Consider the following 27,424-nt stretch of genomic DNA (forward strand, 5'->3'; position numbering starts at 1 on the left):
CCACTGGGCGCTTCAACACGGCTGCTGCGTTAGGCTTAGGGCGTGAGCCAACGGTCAGATTCCCCAGTACTTTCTAAATGTGTGAGCACTCGCTTAAACAGCTTCGCTGCGAAGCTTTTTCCTGTTTAAGTACCAATAAATATGTGACACAGTGTTCCAGTGAAATGGTCTCTGCTATCTGAATCGGTGTTCCACATGCCTGTAACTCTAATCGGGAAAATTGTTTCACACACACCTCTAGCTGGAACCACGTTTACATACGCATAGGATGATGTCCTGCCCACTTAAGCGTGGTTTCCAGTAGAAGCTTTGTAAATATCGGTAATTCTTTTTTTTTTCACTTAAAGATTAGATTTTTGTGGCGGTACGGTAACTATATCAAATATCTCGCTGGAGCGGGTCAGAAACGTTGCGACAAGCTTTTTTTTTTCATTTTTTTTAACGCAAGTTTACATAGACATATCCGGACCGATAGCCTAAATGGCTAATGGCCGGTTCATTAAAAACAATGACAGGTAATACTGTACCATCTGTTTCCCGCAGGTGCGCGTGTTCACCTATCTCATTGGTCGAGAGGTAACCGACACCCGGGAAATGAATTGGATGGCCTGCGCCAACAGAGGTAAGATGTGTTCCGTCTCATTGCTGCGCGTGAATTGATCAATTTTAGATGCGAAGCAGCTTATGGTCGGGGCTATGTCACTCCCTCCCTCCATCCATCCATCCGCCGTGAGCCGTCCACACCCCTACTGCGCATGCGCATTCTCCTCTCCCTCCTCGCCTCTCCTTGTCTCATCTCCTCTCCTCCCTCCTCCCCCTCGATCGTCTCCTCTCCTTTCGACATTCCTCCTCTCCTCTGCGAACGCTCCTCTCCTCTCCGGATTGCGCAACGAATGGCAACACCTGCGGCTCCGCGCGCGATAATGCGAAGCAGCTTAGGTTAGAGGCGCGACAGTAGGTGCTCCAGAGGCACCGGCAACAGTCACCAACGCCGCGCGCGTTCGGTGCGAACGCGGGCAAAACGCCGACGGCGTCGACAACAGTTCTGCGCGTTGCTGGTGCTGCTGCATGTCCAAGTTTATACAGCTGATAAAACTACCTTGAGTCGACCCCGTGGCTGCTTCGCATAGTACTCAGGGTTCCCCTACGGGAAGATGGTGTAATTTTTTTCTTTGCTTTGCGGGTGGTCGCTTTTCACCGAGTTATGACTTTTGTCGTGTTATCGCTCTCACCCAATACGTGCTTGCTATGTCGTCTTCAGACCTATGTAGTCCTCAGGACTGCGACCCGAATACATTTCAGGGTTTTAGTCACATTTCTGATTAGTTCTAATTTCGGACCTATATGTTACGGACATAAACAAAAATTTAATCCACCAATTAGACCGTGAATATAGCAGCTCGGGGTAAGTGGGGATCACAGGGTGAGGCCTTTGTCCTGCAGTGGACATGAATAGGCTGATGATGATGATAGCAGCTCCATGTATTTGGATAAACTGACTGCTTCATGTTACTCGTCGGCAAAGGTTTAAACAAAGAGATGAAAGTGCAACATCGTGTCCTAGGCTGGCGTGTTGATGCCGACCTCTGGATTATCATTTTAACTCGCCGTATTCAAAACGCATATCAGGGTACTTTACGTCGTCTGCGACCTCACAACGGTCTAGAGGTCCGGTTGGCGTCAATTTTCACGAAAGCTGACGGCATGATTATGCTTAAACCACTTGAATGATGTGCGATGACGTATTTCGTCCCACACTTTGGGAAATAAATCTCGAAACTGGTTTCATCCTGGAGATTCATTTTAAGTGGATACGTCTTAAAAAATCAGTCAACAAATTGTAAATTGTAATATGTGCCCTAAAATAATTATTAAGAAGGGAGTTCGTGGATTTTTGTTAATTAGTGGAATATGTGTTTTGACTTTTCATGCTAGCAATGTCTGCCTCTTCGAATAATCCAGTTCAAGGACAATTATTATGCTATCTGCCACAGGCAATTTAAAAAAAAAAATTCCAGAAAAACTCAAGTATAGTCATCCCGTAGAGCCCACGTCTTTTCCGTTACACGTAATGTAACGGCGCAGGAAACAAACAGGCCAACGCATAAAAGCCGTTACATCATGCGCTGTTATGTCAGGCATCCGTACCGATTCGCGCAGATTTAGATGTTGAAGCTCAACGTCTTCTAAGCCGCGCGTTGATTGAAGCAAGGTATGGTCGCGAAGAAGCTATAACGCTTAAAAAATACTTTGACTCCTGCAGACGCTGACATGTTGTTTACACGCTTCAGGATATCGCTTACTGGTTCCGTATGGTAAATACTTAGACGACGGAATTGCGGAAGCAGGTTGTACACCTCCACGCACGCGCATTGAGGCATATTAGACTTGCGGCATTGAGGCATTGAGATATTGAGGCATTAGACATTGAGGCCACTTCGCAGGTACTTCACGTATCACTACATTATGTATGACTACATTAAGTGTCATTGTGGCGTTTCAATCACTGGAACGCTGTTATATGCCTTGATACACTTGCTACGAGAAGCGACAGTGAATGAACCGTCTGTACACATCCTATACCGTGTGTGTCAGCGCATTTTAAGCGACTTAAATGCGTTGTGAAATGCTTATGTAAATACTGTTTTCAGAGGAATGTGCTTCATTAATGGGGTGATTTGAGCTCGTCTGGTGATTCATTACGAGACGTAGTGCGTTGCGGGTGAGGACAAAAGAAACGACAGTTAACACTTGACACACTTACTGCCAAGTGTGACTCGTCAGTTCTGTTTTGTTTTCGATCGCAAAGTGGCATAGACACCTTCCGCTTGTCTCGGGGGAAACGTGGATTCGCCTTGGCTGGTCCCGGTATATTTTGTTCTCTCTCAAAAGCGATGTCTTCCTTGCTCCTATTTTGTCACCAACTCTCTGTCAATCTTTCTCGTTGCAGGTTACTACACTCACGTGACGACGCTAGCAGAAGTTCGGGAGCAAGTATTGGTGAGCTACGACTTCCCGTCCGACGGCGTTGTGAAAATGTTGCTCTTTTGTTCTTCAGCGAGGCCATGGATATAGTTGCCGTAGAGCTGCGACGTCTCAGTACTTTTATTTAAATGCGAGAGCATTTTCCTTTTCTTTATTGCACGTCGCTGCACTATTTTCTGGCTTTGGCCCGCCTTCTTGCCTTGCGGGTGTTTCCCAAGAAAACGAAAAACCTTTCTTGTTAATAAATGGGCTCGGACCAAGAACTTTACGGCTGTTACACGAGCACATTTAGCACAACTGCACAACCACGTTGTGTTTCCCACAAAAAAGCCAAATAGAAACATGAAATCTTGTGTTTCAGCCTTATTCTTCTATTTCAGAAAGTAGTTTTAATTGGTCGCATTAACCCTGTAATTTCCAACGTATAATATGTGCTACGCTGAGTTTGATGCCTCAAAAAGCTAACTGAAGTGCGGGAAACCAAATACAAAGCCCATAGTGGCGTTCTTAATATGCTGCAGTGAAGTTTCAGCAGTGGACAGCGTAAGAAACTATTTCCTAATTAAGTTTTACGGTAATTAGGTTATAACCGAAAAAAATTCTTAGTTTTTTTTTCTACTAATGTACTCTCCATGGCCAGAATTAAATGGCAACAATTTCTTCCAATTTTCCTTGATGTGCAACTGTGTTTCGGCATTACAGGGTTAAAGGTGACATTGCAAAATATGGGACCTCTTCTTCGGCGATGTAAATTAAACTTGAGACTTGATACTCAGTGCGGGGAGCTGAGGCGTAGCAGGTTACGTTTTAACACTAGGTATAGAATACTTGAAACTGTAAATATATGTATCGTATTCTAGCGCATACCCTCCCATACTCTGTCATCAGCAGTGAATCCTCTACGTACCACCAGATTCTCCCTGAGTGCCCATAGTAAACCCACACGATGCCGTGAATCGCCTAACGATCCGCCGTAACGCCGAAATGTTGTCACGTTACGCACAGCCAACGGAAATGGATGCTTCAACACCTTTTTTTGCTGGGTGGAATATGGCAGCGCATTTCGAAACGACGACGTAACACAGATTGACCAAACACGTGTTACGTCGTTGTTTAAAAAGTGGGCTGCCATGTTGGATCCATCATGACTAAACAACTATCCCGCCAGCACGTCTTAATACACCTTCTTTTCCGTCATCCAGAAATACGTGCCAGTCATGAGTCGCCCCATGGTGCTGTCGCGGAGGCATCCCATCGTCTGGACTCCCGTCTACGGCGACATGACGGTAAGGCGCACGCGCCGTATGCACGCATGAACTTTAGGGAACGCCTTCTCCGCATGCTTGCTCGGGATTTAGTCGGTCACCAGCATCGTCCTGTGGACAGAGCGTCAATGCGTTCATTCACGTAATTGAAGCGGTAAACTTTGGGAGCATTTAGCTTTGGGAGCAACTCTAATTTGATTATTCAGATACGTTTACGCAGAAATGTTTACACAATGCAACTGCAATACCGATTTGGAGGAGTTATCTTGTATTCGTGAAAGAAAACTAAACTGTACCTAACGTATGTATCAAAACTTTCAATAACGATCTCGACTGTTTTGCGAAAATTGCAGAATATCGCGGAATTGCTCGCGTGATGTCTTTACACTGTTTGCAGGCTTTTGAAAAAGTATAACCCTGAACTTAGTAGCACCTTTCAAAGCGCTATATCATATATCTAAATTGTCTTTTTCACTATCAGTCATTACCCATGTATAAATAGATCGAGTGTCGGGAATGTGCCTGTTGTATGAGGAAAAGGTAATATCACGACCTACTGTACTGCTGACCTGACCAGCGAGCAGAACGCCAGCGCGCCTGTTCTAGCTCATATTTCCACCACTAAGAGCCATATGGCGCTACTAGTTACCCCATCTGCGCCACACGTTTGCGGTCGTCTGCTCGCGCCAAGCGGCGATGTTTGCATGGGTATGCACTTTGTACGACTAAGAAAATGAGCAAAAGTACGTTGATTGAGCAAAATCAACAATAATGCCGCACTGCTACGTGACTTAGTGTAAATCACAGCAAGGTAAGACGCCTGGCATACGCCTGACATTGAGTTCCCGCTTTACGCATCTGGGTGAAAAAATGGATCAAGGCATGCAGTTTCTAGAAAAGGGGAGGCTGCCCTAGTGTTTTTTGGCGTGCCTAAAATGCAGATACATGCCTTAAATTGTTATACGTAAGTGTTCTGTGATTAAAGAGATGTACCCGTACATTTATTGTCACTTAAAGGCATTTCCCGAATACCTTCGCCACCGGTAACAAATTTGCATTGCGAGCATGCGAGGCAAGGGTTGCACGAAATATTTTTGCAACAAAGGCCAGAGTATGACATAAACACTGAAGGTAAGATGTACTGCTTTCAATACTTCTATTCATTGTACCCTAGGTGGACTATGGGTGCATTGTACCCCAGGTGCATTGTACCCAAAACTGAGCCGCATGTATTCAGCACAAAGCAAGTGAAACGAAGTACAAGCACGCACGTTATACAGTCGAATTTTATGCAGTAAATAAACAGTCCTCGGTCGTATACATTACGCGCGTCGCAAAGCCTATCACAGAACGACAAGTCATGAATTGGTACAAACAGATGCACCACTAATCTTCAATGAGAGTTTAGAAGATTGCGAAGTTGATGGTGCCCAGACTTGCACACTGGGCCTTAGAATTTTATAGCAGATTGTAGACTTTCTTGAACAGTACAATGCTACTTATTAGACACTCTCCGGGACCCAAAATATTTGTTAAAGAGTCCGAGCAAATCTAGCAACATGGCAACATTCAGCGCCAGCTAAGAAAGAAAAGAACAATTCAACTGCCCCCCAAGCGATCGCTGGAAATAGTAATAAGGTTCGTTTATTTGTCGTGCACAAATAAGCTCATTACTCACTTGCACGCTCAACAAAACAAGAAAGAAACGTGCGCAACATCAGTTATTTGCTGAAGAACCGATATAGTACACCAGTTTTGGTGCAGTTGCTTCTTTTGTGAATAAACGCTTTAAAATGTTGGCTCAAGTGCAGAACATGCTCACTATCACAAACATTAAATAATAAAATATGCCTAAATTTGAGCACGTTGCGTGAGTGAAACACTTGTACAGGCGCACCCGCGTGTGCTTTAACCATTGCCCGTCGATGCTCGGGTGGGGTAACTCGAGCGCCCCCTCAGCGGCGAACTCTGGAACGAGAACCGGCGCAGGCAGCTCCATAGAGAGCCGCCAGCTGAGCAGGTATTTGAGTAGGTCGTGGTCGTAGCACACACGGCCACGAAGAGCAGACGCCTATTTTAAATTATTCATTACGCTCCGTGAGCTGCATTTGCGGCGTTATATGCGGTTATACTATCCGATAATACAATGTTTCAGTATTCTAGATGCGAGAACTGGCGATTTCATTTGAGCGTCCCTCGGCAGACGTAAACACCCAGAACTGCCTCATATTCTGGCTTAAGGCTGGCAGAACTCGCAAGCTTGCGACGGTCTCGTGCGTGATTCGGGGATCAATCACCCGCGCGGGAGTTGACGACGACGAAGTTCGTGCGTTCGGCTGGTGGCTCCTTTTGATGCTGAATTTTTTTCTATTTTTTTGTGTTAATCGTGCATCAGCAACACCCAGCGCTGTTTGTGCGGGCCTTCAAGACTGCTGCTTTGCTGGGAGGCCCTCCCTGCGAAGCCTGCGTTGGAGGAGATGGTGGTGGACCCGTCTAGCGGCAGGGACAGACCTCCAGTCGCAGGGAAGCGCCTCAGCTCCTCAGTGGAATCAGAAGCTGCCGATTCCGAATCTGACGCCAGGTCGGACGACTTGGATGCCTTTATACCTGCTAAGCATCGGCGTTCAAGACGGAAGCCTTCGACATCGTCATCAAGCGACCATCATATACAGCAGCATCGTGACTACGACAGTAGCCTTCGTACCGGTCGACGTGATGGTAAGCCTGAATGCCATCCCAAACAGAAATTGCATGATTTTTTCTTCAACTGGCACCGGGTCTTATTCAAGAGGTTCGAGTGAACCCAAGGAAAAATATCATTGCCGTGGACACAACAGATGAGAAGACGGTGCAAACTCTACTTGGTCTGTCTCAACTCTGTGGTGTCAACACGCGGGCTTACATACCACAGGGCGCGGATGTAACAGCTGGCGTCATATCTGATGTTGACCTCGAACTTCAAGACGACGTGTTAAAATGTATGATCGTTTGCTCGCCACCATGCAAAATCATCAGCGTTCGACGGCTCGGCTCGTCAAAGTGTGTGAAGATTCTTTTCGACTGTGCAAAACTGCCTAGTCATATAAAGGCCGGACTAGTGCGATACCCAGTTCGGCCTTTCGTACCAAGACCCTTACAGTGCCGCAAATGTTTAAAGCTTGGTCATGTGCAGGGTTTCTGCACAAGTGCTGTGGTGTGTGCCAAATGTGGTCAAAATCACGACGCAAATTCTTGCGACAGTCCGACATCTCGGTGCCCGAACTGTAACGGTGAACACTTGGCAACAGACAAAGAATGTCCCACACTGAAGAAAAAACTAAAGTTCCTTAAAGAGAAGCTAAGAAGAAGGCATCAGGAGAGAAACCGAGTAGCCGCAGTGCCCGTCCAGCGGCTACAAATGGCAAAACTGAAGATATACCCGCACGTACGAAGAATAGAAAGGACAACGCGCGTCGGCAGGAAAGTGGGAAGCGGAATTCTGTCTCTCTGCGATATCGTGGCCGGCGCTTCCATCGAAAGCGTTCGAACCAGTACCTGCCGAGATCACGCCTCCGAAAGCTTCGGAACCAGCTCCATCCAAGGCGTCCCCGTCTGCAGTAGTAAACTCTGTAAATAGGGTGCCTACAGCGGTCTCGGTCAACGATGACGAACAACTTATCAACCTGCTTAAGATGCTTGTCAACGTTGTTAGGTCTCTGATTGCCGGTCGTCAGACACCTGCAGCATTAGCCGCAGAGCAACTACTAGAGGCTCTTGTTCCAGTGCTTGACGGCCTTCACTAGAAACATGAATGCTCGTGGAAAGCCCCGTCCCTCTGTGCTGCAATGGAATGTCAGGTCCTTACGGCCGTGGCATGCGGACCTAGTCCTTCGGCTTCTCGCAATGAACACCCCGCCATATGTTATAGCAGTTCAAGAAACCAATGTAAGAAAAGATGATTTCAGACTTCCTGGTTACGTAGGCATCCACAGCAACGCTCGATGCACAGTGCCGGCATGCGGATCCTTCCAGTGTACGGACGCCACGCATCCGCGAAATACTTCAAAAGCATCGCTATACATCCGAGCTGACCTACATTTTGCAGTTATTGACACAAGTGATATCTGCGATGCCGATTTGAATGTACAGCCGTTAGTGTGAGTCTCAGAGATACGACGACGACTGTGGCAAGTATATATTATCGACCGACACGATCTTCAGACACCACCTTATTGGAGTTCTTAGTCTCTCGTGTGGCCCATCATTTCTGCTGTGCGGGGACTTCAATGATCACCATCCTCGCTGGTGTTCTCGTCAACAAGACCAGCGTGGGATAGAGATCAATGAGCTTATTGTTAGGCATGATCTACAAACACTCAATGACGGCTCACCTACATTTGTCGGCAGAGGGAAGGGACAGTCCACCATTGACCTTGAGATATCAACAAGAGATGTGTGTCTCGCCAGGTCATGTGAATCTGACCCATGGGGTTCAGATCACCTATCAATTTGGTTGATTCCAGAACATACTCCTAGCCGCCAGACTGCCGCCTACACAGTGACGAACTGGAACAAGTTCCGTCAGCTGATTTCAGAGGCCCCATCGCACGACAAGTTGTTTAAACTGGTGAGCGAGTGTCTTCAACAAGCTACCGTAAGACGACGGCGGGGCATAGATAAACCGAACCCTGATCTTAAGCTCTTGAGGCTACGCGCCTGTCGACGCCGCGCGTACAGGAGAGCGCAGCGCTCTAAAAGAAGCTCCGATTGGATGGTGTATAACCGCCTAGACGCAGTCATACGGCGGCACACAAAACAACTTCGTCGAAAGAGCTGGGCAGCACTGTGTAGTTCACTGCATACGGCAAATGGTTTTGGAAGTGTTTGGCGAATACTGAAGGCTCTTCGCACTCCTGAGATCTGCAAGAATACAACAGCTGCTTTGTGCATAACGACTGGCCGGACTCCGAAAATTCTTGCGGAAGCATTTGCCGACCTTTTCGTACCTCCTATGCCAAGTGACAACGCAAACAATGACCTTAATCATCTGACAAGTCAGAACATCACAACGTTCTGCTATGGTCCAGCCTGCCAGATGGATGAAACAGACTTTACTCTCGAAGAGCTGCATCACGCCCTCAGCCTCTCCAAACGTCGCACTGCCCCTGGTGAAGACGGTGTTACGTACCAGGCATTACGAAACATCGATGAGGCCTTTCATCAAAATGTCTTGGACGCATATAACGAAGTGTCGCGAACGTCTCTGATCCCCAATGATTGGAAATCATCTGTGGTGATACCAGTCTTAAAGCCCGGCCTCCCTGCAAAACACCTAAAGTCTTACCGGCCAATATCGCTAACTTCTAATGTTATGAAGCTGATGGAACGAATGGTACTGTTTCGTCTAGATGGCAGGCTACAAGAGCTTAATTTCTTTCCTGATGTCATGAGCGGCTTTCGTCGTCACCGTTCAGCCCTCGATAGCATAGCAGACCTCGTTTCATCTCTAGAGTCTGCTCGAGAGAACAAGCACTCTGCATACATGCTCTTCCTGGATATACAGCAAGCATTAGATTCGGTTCCCCATAAGGCGATTATTATCGCCCTTAGGAATGCGGGAATTTCGGGTCGACTGCTTCATTTCGTGCATAACTTTCTATCTGAGCGCCCCATGAAAGTGCGTGTTGGAGGAGCAACAAGTGATTCTCGCCCTGTTAAGTGCGGTGTACCACAAGGCAGCCTCTTGTCGCCGCTTCTCTTCAACAGTGTACTTGCTGGACTTCCAAGCCGATTGCCTCAGGAAGCAGACTTTCCAATATGTATAGCAATCTATGCTGATGACATTGCACTGTGGATCAGCGGTCCTTCGTACCACGGTCCACGTCTTCGTGGAATCTTGCAGAAAGCTCTGAATGCGACTTCAGAGTACTTGGTGGAAGTTGGTCTGCAGATCTCACCAGCTAAGTCAGCCGCGATTGCGTATCATCCAAGGCAACGGGCTCGTCGAACCATGAGCCGGCTGTACCTCGGAGAGACACCGGTACAATGGGTACAACACCACCGCTACCTGGGCGTAATTATCGATGATCGCCTCTCTTGGCGCCCTGCCATTACCTCTGTGCGGTGCAAATCCCGGTCGCTGCTCAAGTATGTGGCCGCCTTGACTGCTACAGGCGCTGGCTGCGACCAGACGACAGCACTTTATTTATTTATTTATTTATCAATACTGTAGGTCTTCTGCAGACCCATACAGGGAGCGGGCTTACATCATCATAGGCATATAATAAGATACAAGTTCCGAAAAAGACAACACGACAACATGAGGTAATCAGAACATTTTTCAACAGCAAGTGCATGAATATTATATTATCTATGCGTGGTTACACATCGCGTACACGAGAAGAAAAAATCTAGCACTAAAAATCGTATGCTATACATGAGAAAAGAAATGTACAAACAATACCAATACAATACTACAAGATACTTTTTGCAATTTTTCATCAGGAAAAGCAGTTATACAGGGTCCATTAGCTGCTCCACAAGTGAACAAAACTGATCTAAGTTTGGATTATTTACAGCTTCGCTTGGTAGCGCATTCCAAGCGTTCACAGCGCGAGGGAAATAGGAATACTTAAATGTATTGCAATGCGTATTAAATGGCCGGATGCACTTATCGTGGTTTGTCCTACTAGACCGACGGCCAGGCGGGTGTATATAGTCGTCTTTTCTGATTTTAATGTGTCCGTAAAAGAGGAGATAAAGAAACTTCATAGATGCAACATGACGCCGGCAAGAAAGAGTAGCCAAATGCGCTTGATTGCGCATGTCCGTTGCACTCTCGTGCCAAGAATACTTTGAATAGATAAACCTAAGAGCCCTATTTTGTAATCTTTCAAGTTTATCACGAAGGTACTTTTGATGAGGGTCCCACACTATGCTTCCGTATTCTAGAATAGGTCTGACCAGAGTTTTATAGGCAGTTAGTTTAACGGCTTGAGGTGCTTTGCTCAATCTTCTGCGCAAAAACCCTAGTTGCTTGAATGCCTTGGCGCATGTATCGGTAATGTGCTTATCCCATTTTAAGTCTTGCGAAAATGTGACACCCAAGTATTTTACTTTGTCAACTTGTGTAATATTCAAGCCTTCAAGATTGTACGTAAATGATGAAGGTTGTTTTTTCCTGGTTAGGCTGATGAACGCTGTTTTAGAGACATTTATTTCCATCCCCCACGTATTGCACCATTGGGCAATATTTTCTAAGGAAGAATTAAGCTTTAGGTGGTCATCTGCACTGCGGATTGCAGTATAAATGACACAGTCATCTGCGAAAAGTCGCAATGTTACACCTGGTTCTGCACAAGAAGAGATGTCGTTAACGTATATAAGAAACAATGTTGGCCCTAAAACAGACCCTTGGGGTACGCCGGAGAAAACGCTTAGGCAATTAGAATCTACATTGTTTAAACTTACATACTGGGTACGATTTGTTAGATAAGCCGAAATCCATCCTATTACTTTGCTATTAATGCCAATCGATTCAAGCTTGGCTATTAATTTAGAATGAGGTACGCGATCGAATGCTTTCGCAAAGTCTATGAGGATTGCGTCAGCTTGAAGCTTAGAATCAATTATGCCAGCGAAGTCATGTGTTATTTCCGCAAGCTGTGTTACCGTGGAGAGCCCTCTACGGAAGCCATGCTGTTTAGGGTAAAGAATATTGTTAGACTCTAGGTAATCTATGATGGCTTTGTTGAGGATATGCTCCATCAATTTGCAAGAACAAGTAGTTAGTGATATGGGTCGATATGTTTCCACAGTATATTTGTTACCACTTTTATGAATAGGGATTATTCTGGCGCATAGCCAGTCTGTCGGTAGTGCACCATTTTTCAGTGAAAGCGTAAATATTTTATACAAAAAAGGGGTAAGTTGTTCTGCATAACGCTTAAGAAACACATTTGGGATTTTATCTGGGCCCGGGGATTTCTTAACATCTAGTTGTAAAAGCAGATTCAAGATACCTCGTTCGGTTATCTCGATTTCCGGCATAGCCGAATCACGTTGAACAAGCGGTACTTGGACTGGGCATGCTTGGGTGAATACAGATTGGAAAAAAGAATTGAATGAGTTAACTATTACGTGCGTATTTTCAGTAACGATGCCGTTGATTTCCATCTTACGGATTGGACTGTCCGGCTTAGCAAGGTAACGCCAAAATTTTTTCGGTTGCGTGGTCATGAAATCTGTTAAGGTGTGTGAAAAAAAGTTATTTCTTGCTTGCCGCAACAGACTTTTAAATTCGTGGTAATATTGATTTATTACTGCTGGATCGGATTTACGCTTCCGAATTCTTTTCAGCCTCCGTTTCATATGAATAAGTTCGCGCGTTATCCAAGGATTTCTTTGTTTTGTCCGCTTACGCTTCGTAGGAATATAAGTTTCTTCACAGTGAAAAATTGCCGCTTTAAATTTTAGCCACAAGTTCTCGACATCATCGGAAGGTTCAGCATAAAAATCGTCTAACTTCATTTCCAGGTAATCAATAATACTTTCATCGTTTGCTCTGCAATAATCTTTAATAAATATATGTGAATTTTCAGTGTTACTTTTTGCCAGGCTAAGATTAGGAAAATTAATTAGAATCAATTTATGGTCAGATATTCCATCTTCCACCTTAACTTCAGTATCTACTGAGCAGGAAATTAAAGCAAGGTCTAAGATATTAGAAACAAGCCCTTGGACGCGTGTCGCTTGCGTTACACGTTGAGATAAAGAAAAACTTAGCATGGTATCAAAAAGTCGTTCGCAGCTGTTTACCTCCCTATGGCCGACGGTTAGGTTATCCCAGTCTATTCCTGCCAAGTTGAAGTCGCCAACTAGTACTAGCTTGGTTCGATCATGCATTTTTTTGAGCAGGTAGTTGTGTAATTCCGTAAGGTAACTTTCAGGTGCCCCAGGTCGTCTATATACTCCACCTATTAGCAGAGGTGTGGCTTGAAATGTGACAGTGCACCAGAGACTCTCGTGGTCAGGTATACCTTGTTCCTCTTGGAACGTTAGACCATTCTTTATAACGATGGCCACTCCGCCTCCACGGCTATCACGATCTTTGCGAATTAAGCTATAATCTTTTGGAATTATTTCTGAATCGTGGATAGAGGGATGAAGCCACGTCTCGGTAATTACTAGAATATCAGGCTCGTAAGCCAATAAAATCTCCTCTAGTTTATCCGTTTTGTTCACTATACTTCTAGCGTTGAAACATAATAAAGAAAACGACGGCGTGCTTTCTCGGCATCATGCAGTTGAACTATTACCCTCGCGACCAGTCCTCTCAGAACGCGCTTGCTTAAGAAGTATCCTCTTTTCCATTTGCTTATCCCATGCGTAGAGCGTGTCATTTATTTTCAGCTTATCGAAAAGAAGCACAACCCTATCACCGCATGCTCGGTTTGGTTTTGAGGACTCCCATAACTTCCTGCGCGTTTCACGAACTGCGAATGAAAAATCCTCCGACACCGATAGGTCTGTGCCTTTGAGCTTTGAACAGTTGCGCAGAACTGTCATTTTTTCGGCAAAATCAAAAAACCGCAGTATGACGGGTCGATGCCGATTAGCTAATCTTTTTCCAACGCGATGGACGCGCTCCACAGTCTGTACTTTTACTTTCAGCAAATGGTTAAAGATTTCGTTTTCGACGTATTTCTTCAAAGATGCGGGGCCTTCATCGCTACCTTCTGGGATACCATATATCACAATGTTGTTACGGCGGCTTCTGTTCTCTAAGTCGTCCATTTTACTGTATAAATGTGCGACTTGCTTTTGAACCGCATTAACAGTTGTTTCACACTTTTCAACTTTTTCTTTGCAGTCTTTGAGTGTTGCAAGCGTGTTCTCAATGAGAGACAGGCGTGTTTGGACGCCCTGCATTCCGATTTGAAGTTCAGTTTGGGAGGCCTTAATTTCTGTGACGGTATGTAAAATCTGCTGCAGAACATCAGAATCAGGATTAAGATTACCCTTTACATCAGAATCAGGACCTGGGTTTTCCTCTATGTCGCCACACATAATTAACAATAAGTGAACCATACGAGATACATTCATACAACATGACCACAAACAGGCAGGGCTCGGCAACACCACCAGGCATGCACAGCTAGTTCTAAAACACTTCGTAGAACGATATTTTTCACCAACCTGTACACAGTAGAGCACGAAAGTTAGCATCGTGCGCCTTGCGGTGCCACCGAGCCCACTGAAGGGTGGAAGCAGGTGTTGCCCCAATTTATGCTGTTCCTGGGAGGTCGCTGGAGTTGCTAGATTGCCGAAACATTTATCAAGATGGATCACGTTGGGCGTTGCCGAGTCAAACCGCAAGAGCGATATGGTTGCAACAGGGGTCAGGCCAACTTGATACGATGCTGTCGATGTCACAGACGCAGTGTGTCCGAACGGGGCCGGAAACGAGGCATCACCGCGCAAACCGGGTCCCAGGAATACCTGTACACAGTAGAGCACGAAAGTTAGCATCGTGCGCCTTGCGGTGCCACCGAGCCCACTGAAGGGTGGAAGCAGGTGTTGCCCCAATTTATGCTGTTCCTGGGAGGTCGCTGGAGTTGCTAGATTGCCGAAACATTTATCAAGATGGATCACGTTGGGCGTTGCCGAGTCAAACCGCAAGAGCGATATGGTTGCAACAGGGGTCAGGCCAACTTGATACGATGCTGTCGATGTCACAGACGCAGTGTGTCCGAACAGTGGACAGGTATACCAATCGTCTGTCCTCTCTGGCGTGATGTATGCCTTGCCAGTCTTGAACGTGCCACCAAATGTGATGTCTGAGTTGGAACGGGACCATCGTGTTGCCCTCCGGGTCATCCTTGGCTTACCTCGTGAGGCGCAATCTGTTCCACTACTCACGGAAGCGCACCGGTTGCCCCTGAGCTTGCAAGCAGACCAGAGAGCGCTACACCATATCGAGCGTTTGCACCGAGCATCAGACGGCCAAGCACTGATTAATCGGCTGCTTCAGCGCCCATTCTCTCGGATGGGGAAAATGGCGGCATTGTTTGTGGACATTACTCACAGTTCAGGAGACACTACTTCTTTCACAACTCCGAAGAAGCGCAACAAATGCTCCTTCCTCATTTATCTGACAATTCCTGAAATACACAAAAAATCTAGTCAGCCTGTTCCGGCACTATTTCAATTGGCCCAGTCCCACCTATTTGAAAAATTTGAAGGTCATATTGAAGTATTCACGGACGCATCTGTACACAGCGACGCGCAAGGCGCTTCTACAGCTTTCTTCTGCCCTTCGACTGGCATCAGACGGGTATTTAGAATTCTACATCCAACCTCATCAACAACTGCAAAACTAGTAGAGATTGATGTTGCTCTGAAATACGTACACGAAGAATTAAACGCCTTGAAGGTCGTCATTCTTACAGACTCCCGTGCTGCCCTCAGCAGACTTAGACAAGATGCCGATAGCCCATTGTTGTGCAGTATCCAAGAAACTTCCGGCAAAATTACTTCCTATGGAGTGTCCCTCATTGCCTAGTGGGTACCCTCGCACGTGGGCATCGCTGGAAATGAAGAGGCTGATCGCCTCGCTTCGAGCTGTGCCCACCATGAATGTGACTGCCCTGACATTTCGTGCACGTTTGAAAATGCCCGTCTCCTGATACGCTGACACCTCCTAAAGCAGCACCCAGACCGGCGTGTTGCAGACGGATCGTTCCCTCCACGCGTTCGTGGTCGAGGCTTGCCCCGTCGTGCTAGAGCACTGTTATACAAGTTAAGGGTTGGGTCTGTGTTGGTGCGCGAACGCCTATATCGACATGGACGTGTGGACAGCCCGTCGTGTACGTTTTGTGGCTCCTGTGAGACACTTGAACATCTAGCTTTAGAGTGTCCCGCATTCGTTGCGCAGCGCGCATTACTAATTAAGGAGTATAGACTAATGGGGCTGCAATGTGCGACCCTTGACGATTGCCTTTTTCCAAGGGGGAGCGCTGCAAGACGTGACCAGGCCCATCGAGCCCTGCTAAGTTTTCTGAAGGACACTGACTTGGCCTCCCGTTTATAGAAATTATTGGTATTTTCGTTTTGTTTTTGTTTTGTTTTGTTCTGTCTGTGTCTCCGTCATTTCTTTATTTCCTCTTTTCTTTTCTCATATTTTCATTTCCTCTATTCCCTCCTCCTATAGGAGTAGGCAGGCGTTGTGCCCCTCTCGGTGGCAGTTGTCAGCTTGCTCCCTCCTTAATCCCTTTGTGTCCTTGTGTGTATATGTGTACAAATCAAATAATAATAATAATAATCACCCGCGCGGTTAAAAAGGTGGAAAAGATGCTCGGCCAGTGGCCGCCAGCGACGCGCGTGGACATCATCGTGCTGCTGGACGACATCAGGGAGCTGAAGGAGGACGTGGACAAACTGGACGCAGAGGTCCTCAACTCGGTGGACCAAGCGCAACGAGCGAACGAGCTGGACTCCATCCGTCGCTACCAGCAGTTGTTGCTCGAGTGCATTCGTTGCGCAGGCTTCAGCGATTTCGACGTGGTGCGCGAAACCCTGGACGAAGTCGTGCGCGAACACCGCCAGCAGTAGAATGCAGCCTTCGGGACTTTCACGCGGCAAGACGCCGAACCATATAAGTGCTTTTATTGCGATAGCAATTATATGGACATTCAAAGAGGATTTCTGCCGTCGCCGTGAGGTTTCATATGACGTCAACGGCGATGAAATCGTCGCCGCGTGCCGGACGCTGTATGTGCGAGTGCTTTCACTCGCACATACAGCGTGACGGACGCGACGGACGCGCGCTTTCACGGGGAGCAAACGCACGGCGGAGAACAAACGCGCGTTCTGCGCCGTGCTCACTGTAGGGCTGCAGAATTAAGCGTCTCTTTCCTCTTTTGCAATCACCATATATATAGAGCAAACGCGACTTATTCCGTCGCGCGAAAGGCCATGGGGGACGGGAGAGAGGGGAGGCGACGTTTAGCTGTGGCACCAAATGCGTATTTATATAAAAACGTTGTGACGAGAGAAGGTGGTAAAGACTTCCGACGCTGCTCGCCGAGTTTCCCGTTCTGATCTCGTCGGAAAGCTCCGAGCCGCCCCCAGAGGCCTTGGCAAGTCACCAAAGCCGCGCGCGTTCGGTGCGAACGTGGGCAAAGCGTCGACGGCATCGACAACAGTTTTGCGCGTTGGTGGTTCTGCTGCATGTCCAAGTTTATACAGCTGATAAAACTACTATCCTTACTCCGTATAGCTCTCTACTAAGTTGCTATCGCAATTGATGCTTCGCCTGCGACATTTTTATTTTTATTCCACAGTCACAATTTAGACTGAAGTTTTCATAAAGATATTTTCCATTGTTCTGCGTCAATCTGCGTGTAACATGCGCACGATGCGTGGTTGTTCTGCTCGTTGCATGTCACACAGCATCTGCTGCGAACGTCATAGACATTATGGCAAACACATGTGCAAAATGCCATGGGATATGTCAGTAAAATGTACGCAGTATGCCCCCATGATGTCCCTCGCGGACATGAGAGGGATATACGCAGGACACGGAAAGTCTCGCCGCCAATCGATCATGTGAGGAACGTCTGCAGGACGCATTCGACACATACCTGGGATATCCATGTGCTGGCAGTGGAGGCCCATAGATTATCCATAATAATTATGATGTCATTGTTGTCACCGGGTAGCCATATCCAAGTGTTATGGGGGGCGCAAACTCTGATCCACTGTGGGCCCTTTGCGTTATTTTCGATACGCACGCGTTATTTTCTATACGTTATTTTCCCCCAACTATTAGTAATAGTAACGGCAGGGAGCGAGGCGCTGCTCGACGTGGTCTGGCGCAGTCGCCGGGTCCGCCAACCTTCAGCACGGTTTGTCGGACAAAGAGCGCCCGCTTTCCATAATTATCTTAGTTACAGGCGGTAATATGTACGACGTTCCACGTACGTTTCAAGGCATTTTCGAGCGCGAGAACTACGCACAGAAATCAAACAAAGCACGAAACGAGTAAAACTCATGTTATTCTACGTGGCGACTTTTTTGCACTACCACAGCCAAATTGGTTGACCGCGTGCCCCTATCGTGACACAGTGCGTTCCTAGCCCACCGTCTGCCCCATACCCTGAGGCACATGCGTCAAAGGGTTTCTGTGAAGAGTGCGCGGCACATACTCAGTGGCACATAGCCACCCATGTAACCACGGACATCCGGGCAACGTCCGACGGACGTCCATTTTGGATATTCCGGACGTCCGTGGGATATCCGTGAATGTCCAGCGTACGTCCGAGGGACGTCCCTGGGAAATCCAAAGGTAACCGCTTTGGTCGTCCGTAGGACGTCCGACGTGGATATCCAACACGGATATTCACAGGACCTTCAAGGTATATATAGATTTGTGTGCGCACACCTTGAAGCATGAATAGTGGAATGTATTCAAGCACCTATATATATATATATATATATATATATAAATGCACTGGTCGGGTACTTCAATGCATTGCACTGTCACTGCTCTGCTGTAACTAAACGTAAAAAATAGGCCCACACAAGCTTCAAAACACAATAAATATTTTATTGCTGGCTTCAACTGAAGTCCAAAGTGCACACATGAATAATGTTCATAACAACAAATATACTCGCCGATAAAAAAGAAAATTGACAGATCCAGATATCATGACTGAAGCTAGGACAGCGCGAATACATATAAAATCAATAGAAACTCCTTTCAGCATGTTAAACAGAGTAACAAATATGGGAAAGACAACACCATTAAATGAGGTGTCGTTCGATTATCACATTTACTTATTTGTACTGTCAAACCCTACGACGATTCATTACAGGCACAAGCTTTAGAATAAAGAAAGGAACAGTTACAAGCAAGAATATATCTGGGCACGCTATCTTTAGCTATCTTTGACTGACAGCGCCACCTTCCCTCGGATCGCCGATATAAAGCCTAGACAAACGATCGCCACGCTTAGTGGGCTTGGCGGCACGTCAGTGATGGGTCGTCCTAACCAACTTCGTTTCTTCGCCCCGCAGTTCTTGGTGCTGTCATGGATCCTGATGCTGACACCGAGCTTTGAACAGCCTGTCTGGATTACGCAACAAGCCGACGCTAATCACGTGTTAGCGAATGCACCGCCCTACCATGACGAGCTGCGCCGGACCTGTCCCTACAGAGCATCAGAGAGCACGTCATGGGCTGCGCCATCACATCGGTCACTGCGGTGTCATCCGCTGACTCCCTGGCTTCCGGGCACGCTATCTTTGACTGACAGCGCCACCTTCCCTCGGATCGCCGATATAAAGCCTAGACAAACGATCGCCACGCTTAGTGGGCTTGGCGGCACGGCAGTGATGGGTCATCCTAACCAACTTCGTTTCTTCGCCCCGCAGGTAACAAATTACTATTGCCTTTACGCTAAACGCACTGGTTACCGAACATTGCTCGTGCTGCCGAGCCCACGGCGCTCTCTTTGTATAGTATTTGACTGTGCTCGCATGCTATTGAAATTACTTTTGTTAGCAGGAGATATTGAGACTAATCCTGGGCCCGGAAATGATCCAACTCTACTTCCTACTGATACGATTGATGTTCTAAAGGCGTTGCAAGTCGGACAGTCGGCCATGCTTGAACAGTTAAATTCAATTAGATCGACCCTTGCTGACCACGAAAGGACGTTCAGCAACTTCAGTGCACGGTTGACCAAGATTGAGTCCGACTTATTGTCCCTTTCAAATGTTAAGTCACAAATTGATAACGTAGAAAGTGTTGCCAATAACAGCTCTGCTCAAGTAACTGGGCTGAGGGACCGCATTAACGAGATAGAAAACAGATCTAGAAGATGTAACCTGGTTTTTTACGGGCTCAGCGATGCGCTACATGAGTCATGGCGTGATTCCGAGGAACTGATAATTGAGCACTGCCACAAAAGCCTTAGAATAACTATTGAAAATCGTGATGTAGAACGTGCCCATAGACTTGGAACTTTTCAGGAGGGGAAACGGAGACCAATAATAGTGAAATTTTCCCACTTTAAGGATAAGGAAGGCATCCTTTTCTCAAGCGGTAAACTGAAGGGCACCGAATACGGCATTAGTGAAGATTTCTCCCCGGAAACACGCCTGGTCCGAAGACGTCTAATTGAATTTGGAAAAGCGCAACTATCTTCCTTTAAGCTCCGTTACGACAAACTCATTTCTGGCCGAAAAACCTACGTTTTCGATCACGCTAAACAGTCTGTTGTCGAACGCCAATCCTAGCAACAAGTGCAAAAATCACTGAGGCCGGCTCAGCGTGTTAAGCACAACCTATCATTGCTCTACACTAACATCTGTAGCCTAATGCCTAAACGAGATTCGTTATGCAGCTTCATTTCCTCGTCGTCCAGTAACATCGTACTACTAACGGAAACGTGGTTAAATTCCACAGTGCATGATTCCGAAATTCTTCCTGATCTACCTGAGTTTGACATTTTTCGCACAAACCGACACGATGGCACTCGTGGCGGCGGTGTGGCTATTGCTACCCATCGCCAACTTAAGTGCTCTTCAGTAAATATAAGAACGCCTCTAGAAATGGTTTGGACGTGCTGCCACGCCACTTCACCGCGCACGCTAATCGGCTGTTGTTATCGACCACCCAGCAATGATGACTCCTTTCTTTCGTTTTTTCACGACGCGTTGTTACAACTAACAACGGCTTATCCTAACACCCCCATCTTGTTACTCGGCGACTTCAACTTCCCAACTATAGATTGGAGTAATGTTGCGTCATGTCTAACACACAAAAACATGGCTAGCGAATTTATAAACACGTGCTTGCTCTTCCGTCTCTCGCAGCTGGTTAATAAGCGTACGCGAATAACTCAACACTCGTCAAATATCCTACACCTCGTCTTGACGTTACACCCGGATCAGATGCCTCCGCTTACATACGTCAGTGGTCTTATCGATCACACCGTCATCCATTCCACGTTTCCTTGCAACATACTCAAAAGTAAAATATCAAGGAAAGTACTAACGCTATATGATAAAGCCGATTATTGCAGTATTCTTTCACGAGGAACTTGGCCTTACGTATCAACAGCGGTCGATCGAGAGTAACTGGGCGCTCTTCAAAACAGAAATGCTGCGTTTAATGGGTCTTTACATTCAGACTATCACGATTAAAGAAAGAGTGCGTTCCCCCTGGTTCAACACTACTTTAAAACACTTGAACAATAAGAAAAAACGATTATTTCGCGTAGCCAATTCTTCAGGTTCTCTTTCGGCCTGGAAAAAATACAACGAAACAATACAACTCATTAAAAGCACGTACAAAACGTGATTTCTTTTCTACCATTCCACACATGCTGCACTCTAACCCGCGGCGTTTTTGGAAAACGATAAAACCTGATAATAAAAATCATAGTTCTATTTCCCTATGTGATAACTCTGGCTCACCCATTTCTGACTCGGATATTCCTGATGCCTTGAACCTTGCATTTTGTTCCATGTTCACGAAAGAATCTACTAATGAAATGCCAAGTTTTCCATTTTTCGATTTTCCACCAATGGACGGTATTGATTTTAGGCCAGAAGGCATCGTTAAGGTTAAGAGACGGGAAAATAGGGAAGGTCATTCCAGTCTTCAAGAAAGGTGATCGGTCTTCCCCAGGTAACTACCGTCCCATCTCCCTGACCAGCGTATGCTCCAAAATCATGGAACACGTCATCTACTCTCATGTTGCTAAATTCCTAACTTCGTCGAAATTCTTTCACCCAAATCAACATGGCTTCCGGAGAGATCACTCATGCGAAACAGTTAGCCTTATTTATTCATGATATTCATTTAAACCTCGACCGTAACATCCCAACTGATGGTCTGTTCCTAGATTTCGAAAAGGCTTTCGATAAGGTTCCACATTCTCGTCTCTTGCTAAAGTTATCGCGCCTAAACCTTCATCCATTTGTTTTTAACTGGATCCAGTGTTTCTTAACTAACCGAAAACAGTTCGTATATGCTAACAACCTTACATCTGCTGTTTCCTCCGTTCTGTCTGGTGTACCTCAGGGCACTGTTCTTGGGCCGCTCCTATTTTTAATCTGCATTAATGACTTGCCATTTACTGTATCTTCTGTAATTCGTCTTTTTGCTGATGATTGTGTAGTGTACCGCCCTATCAATAACCTCGCTGACGTAACTTCAATTCAAGAGGATCTCTTTAATATTCAAGACTGGTGTGCTACTTGGCTCATGTCCCTGAGCACAAGTAAGACTGTACACATTTCATTCCACCGCCGACTTAACTACATCCCACCTGCCTACAAAATTAATAACAGTACTATATCTACCATTGACTCCTTCAAGTACTTAGGCATTCACCTCTCCAAAGATTTGACCTGGACAAATCATGTAACCCACATAATCAATTCAGCTAACAAAATTCTTGGTTATCTTCGCCGTAATCTCTTCATGGCACCGCCACCAGTAAAATCAGTTGCCTATAAAACGTTCGTGCGACCAAAACTTGAATATGCATGTGCTATCTTTGACCCTTACCAAACTAATCTGACTAAAGCTCTCGAATCTGTTCCGAACCGTGCTGCTAGATTTATTCTTTCAGATTACTCATATCACACTAGCGTTTCATCGCTAAAATCAAAACTAGACTTGTTGCCTCTTGTCTCTCGTCGTCGCATCTCTCGCCTATGCCTCTATCACAGGTTTTTTTTATTCCATACCTCGTGACAGCGAGCTGATCCAGCTGGCTCATCGTGTTCGTCGAACAGGCCATCCGAACTCGGTAATCCCGCCACGAGCCCGCACCACAACGTTCCTGCAATCATTCTTCGTGCGAACTGCCCGAGACTGGAATGGCCTTCCTAGACAAACTGCACTCATCCGCGATACAGCGCGCTTTAGATCTGCCATCGAGTGTTGCGACTCATTTTTGTAATGTCATCATCATCATTTCCGCCTTCTCCGTGTCCACCCTTCATGTAATGTCCTGTTGGGACCTTTGAGGTATTAATAAATAAATAATAAATAAATATACGTGTGGCAGAAACCACAAAACGACAGCACAGTGCATAGTGTGCGCCTGCCTCCTGCTCGTCGCGCGGGACCCTGGCCCGCACACGCGTGTCACATTGCTCCCAAGCAGGGAACGGCTTCCCGCTGGCCGACTCGCGCCGTCACGCACTTTCTGGAGCCTGCACATTCAGTTGCGCGGTACCGACCGGCGAACACCACGTTTGCACTGCTAGGAAATAAACAGTTGTTTCTTTACGAAGATGTGTCGACTTGCGATTACTCGGGCCGTTGACTGCTGGCTGCCGGTGCGAGATCCGAAGTCCTCAAATACAGCATTTGTGTGCAGTGGCGCTTTCTTTCGCGTGTACGGCTTTTCACTCACTTTAGGGCATGATGGCACCTGCAAACAAAACACATTCCGTTATTGTAATGCAGTGGCGCACCGACGGGAGGGGATTCGGGGGTTGTAACCCCCCCCCCCCCCTGAGGCCGACTTAACCCCCCCCCCTTTTGTTTAACCCCTTTTCTTTCCTTACGCATTTGAGTGCTGCAACTAAAATGTACGCGCAATCGTCTGCACACTCGCAAAAAGCTCATTTTTTGGCAATTTACCGTGAAGAAATCGAAATTAGTGCTGTCTAGAGGGTATTGGCAAACTGTCAACACCCCCCCCCCCCCCCTGGCAGAGATCCTGGGTGCTACTGTTGTAATGGCTAAAATAGAGATCCATGTAGCCGTCATACCTCAATAGCTGAGCAGGCGACTTCGGCAGGCTGTGAAGATGGCAAACGAACCAACAGTGCACCGACCGCATGGGCGCTTCGCCGCCATCATGGAGGAAGGAAACCCCAGGAGAGGCCCTGGCCAGCACGAACGTATTGGAGAAGGTGTGGCGAAAGTCACGTGACGTTTTTCGCAAAGGAGCACTGGGACGTGTACCCCAAGTGTCAACGTTGCCATGACAACCGCGCTCCTGAAGCTTTCGCTGCTGCTCTCGGTCTCTGAAAAGTGAGATAAGATTTTTCCACCGGTGTCTTTTCCGCAGCACCTTTTGTTCGCGAGAAAAGCTGACTTTGGAGTGTGGTGTGTAAGCTTGAAAGTTGTGTTTGGGGTCTATGAGTGTGAGTGTCGGCCAGCTACAGATACACTCAAGCAATCACGGCGCGGGTCTTCGTTGTCTTCTTCAATGTGCCACGGAAAAACACAGGAGCGCGTCTGCTTCACTAAAACTGCTCCAGAAGTTTTGTAGGCTTTGTTTTGACGCGCGTCAGGAGCACACACTTCCGGCGGCTCGTAACAATGCAAGTTGAAAGTTCGCACCCATCTGCTCCGGCGAGCTGCAGAACCCCCTGATTGGAGGCGCAGAGAGGTGGCACACCAACATGGCTGCACTTCCGGCTTCAAAAAAGTGACGTCAGGGTAGAGTGTACTAGACAATGGTCGAGTGGGCCGAACGGCGCTCTGCCGCTGAGGCGCCGCGTGTGGAAAAATAGTGCGAGGGCGCTGCGAGCGAACTGGATTGGGGCGGAGACGTGCTCCGCGGCATATTCAACGTACTTTCGCTGCGGGCGCCGAGGCCGATTGCGCATAGTACGCTCTTAAAGTAGTGCTTTATTTATACTGCAACTTTATGTTTGCACCTTTTTGCCAAACATATATATTTGAGGCATAGATTTTACAACGCGACGTCTTCAATTTTGCTGTCGTTGTCAAGCGCGTCGTCTGCTAGAGATCGCGCGTTCGCTACGCGGACGCTGGCGGACGCTCACTTTTTCTCGCAGAACCTCTGTGCAGTACATATTTTTAATGGTTTAGTTACTTCGGTGCGCCCATGACTCTTTACGGCCGGTGCCAAATGTAGTTTTAGCCAGGTGAACTGCTGTTTTTACCACTGTCCTCTAAAAGTAACTGGTATCTCCACACCATGAAGGCTACGTAAGAAAATTTTATTATTGATATCGTGTCATTTTGCACGCGCTTCTTGTTGGTGGATATTGATCAGGGACAATGATCGAAGAAAAAAATCTTAGAGTGAAATAAACCAGGTTTATTAACTGCGTGGCGCGAAGAATGACCAATGTATTTCTAGGTAATGAAATCAAAGGGTACATAGACATATATATTTACGATATATATATATATGTAAGGGGAAAATAACAGGTATTCTAAATGCAATAATTGAAAAAGTGAGAACTCCCGACCAGAATAAGCGCACGTGTTTGCAGTAACAAACACACTTATTAGTGAATACTAGAAATAAAGCTCTCATTCGCAGAAATAATATTCATAGCAGGCAAAACCACCTTATATATAATGTGTATGTGTGTGCGTGGACCCGCCGGGGTGGCTCAGTCAGCTAAGGCGTTGCGCTGCAGAGCACGAAGTCGCGGGATCGAGTCCCGGCCTCGGCAGTCATTTTTATGGAGGCGAAATGCAAAAACGCCCGTGTGCTTGCGTTGTAGTGCACGTTAAAGGACCCCAGGTGGTCAAAATTACTCCGGAGCCCTCCACTACGGCGTGCCTCATAATCAGAACTGGTTTTGGCACGTAAAACCCCAGAAAGAAGAAAGATGTGTGTGTGTGTGTGTGTGTGTGTGTGTGCGTGCGTGCGTGCGTGCAAGTGTTATTGATATACGGTACGACGCCGAGTAGTAATTTCCGTTCGAATGTAACGCATAACAGCACTATTGAAATCTCAAAGGTGAGTGACTGCATGCAAGTGAGGACTGTTATTCCGAATGATTTTTGCTGCCGGAGAGTCGTGGCTGTTGCGCAGAGGCGCAGTTCCTGAGAGAATTAACGGACGGGTGTTAATAAGTCCTGCTCAACAAGTTCCTAGCCCTCATTCAATATAAACGCCCCGTTTTGGGGCAGCCTGTAAATCTGCTAACTTGATTCAGACAAGAATTTTTGACAGTCTCACCATTTTTGCAACGCATTAAAACTGATTGCCCTATGTGGTACCACACTTATCTTCTTCAACGAACGCAACAGATCTGCACATATCTCTACGTGTATGTGGGACATGCCGTTCCTTCAATTGTTTCATTATGGTCGTTATGATAGTGCACCGGATAACTGAACGCAGCCGTTTATAATATACAAGCTCCAGAGCATGAGCGGTCATACATTTGGGAACGGCATTGCATTTACGCAAGAAATATAGGATAAGGATAACATGTCTTGCTCGGAAATCAGACTCGAGAATAATTGATGTTGTTTACTTCCCCAGAAATAAGCCGAAGAACGCAGCCACCTGCTTTTTCCTTTTTTGATATAAGCAAATTCTTGAGTTTTACGTGGCATAACCACGATATGATTATGAGGCACCCGGTTTAGTTTTTGCCACCTGGGGTTCTTTAACGCGCACCTAAATAGAAGTACACGAGCCTTTTTCCATTTCGTTCCACCCGCATTCCGCGACCTGGATTGAACCCGCGAGCTCCAGTTTAGCAGCGCAACGCCATATCCACGATATAGGCACTAATTAGGCTACCGCGCAGCCTTTCTTTCTTTGTTTTTTTTTTGTTTTTTTTTTTTTTTGAAGTATTGACTGGGAAAAAAAATCCACGTATGGCTAACTAAAACCGTTTTCGGCGCTCGAGGTCCGACTGCAATAAATGACCCAGTACCAATTACTCCTTATTCTCTACGCGAGAAAGGCGGAAACTTGAATGGAATGTTGCACTGCAGTTTACTCCTTTTTTTTTAATCTATACCAATGCTTCCCGTAAATCTAAGTACAAGGCGCCGGATGGGGCAGATATGTTTTACAATTGTTTGAAGCGGCAAGCAGGAAGGTGACATATGTTGCTTCGTCTGCGTTTCGCAAGGCCTACTGATGTAAAACTATATGCGCAACAAAACACACGAGAGATACATGCTGCTTGAAGAACCAGAAAAATATTTTTTTTTCTCCAAAGGGAACCGTACCAGAACATAGTAGAATGAAAGCCGACACTGCTGCCGCAATGCACGCGCAATCACCGAGCGGCATTAGAAAATAATCAAAAATAAATAAAGAAGAGAAAGGAAAGGAATTTGTTCTTCATAAATACATGTCATATGCAATTATGAACCCCATTTGATCGGTCTGAACGCTAATACCAGCGCGCGAAGTAGTACGAATGACCCTGCC

At 46.5% G+C, this 27,424-nt stretch overlaps 1 protein-coding gene across 7 annotated transcripts in view; it reads left to right on the top strand.

Annotated features, from left to right (window-relative positions):
- Positions 1-27,424, top strand: part of LOC119431658 (voltage-dependent calcium channel subunit alpha-2/delta-4-like) — a 236,642-nt gene that overhangs the window by 118,685 nt on the left and 90,533 nt on the right. Inside the window, exons 12-14 of one of the 7 annotated variants that reach the window (XM_049657692.1) lie at positions 544-622; positions 2,951-3,000; positions 4,188-4,271. The exons of 4 other annotated variants lie outside the window; for them this stretch is intronic. In XM_049657692.1, the coding sequence (XP_049513649.1) occupies positions 544-622; positions 2,951-3,000; positions 4,188-4,271 (213 nt within the window). The remainder of the gene's footprint in view (positions 1-543; positions 623-2,950; positions 3,001-4,187; positions 4,272-27,424) is intronic. 2 more of the 7 variants (XM_049657697.1, XM_049657695.1) reach the window with 2 other exon arrangements.

This window comes from Dermacentor silvarum, chromosome 10 (genome assembly GCF_013339745.2).
Source record: "Dermacentor silvarum isolate Dsil-2018 chromosome 10, BIME_Dsil_1.4, whole genome shotgun sequence".
NCBI lineage: Eukaryota > Metazoa > Arthropoda > Arachnida > Ixodida > Ixodidae > Dermacentor > Dermacentor silvarum.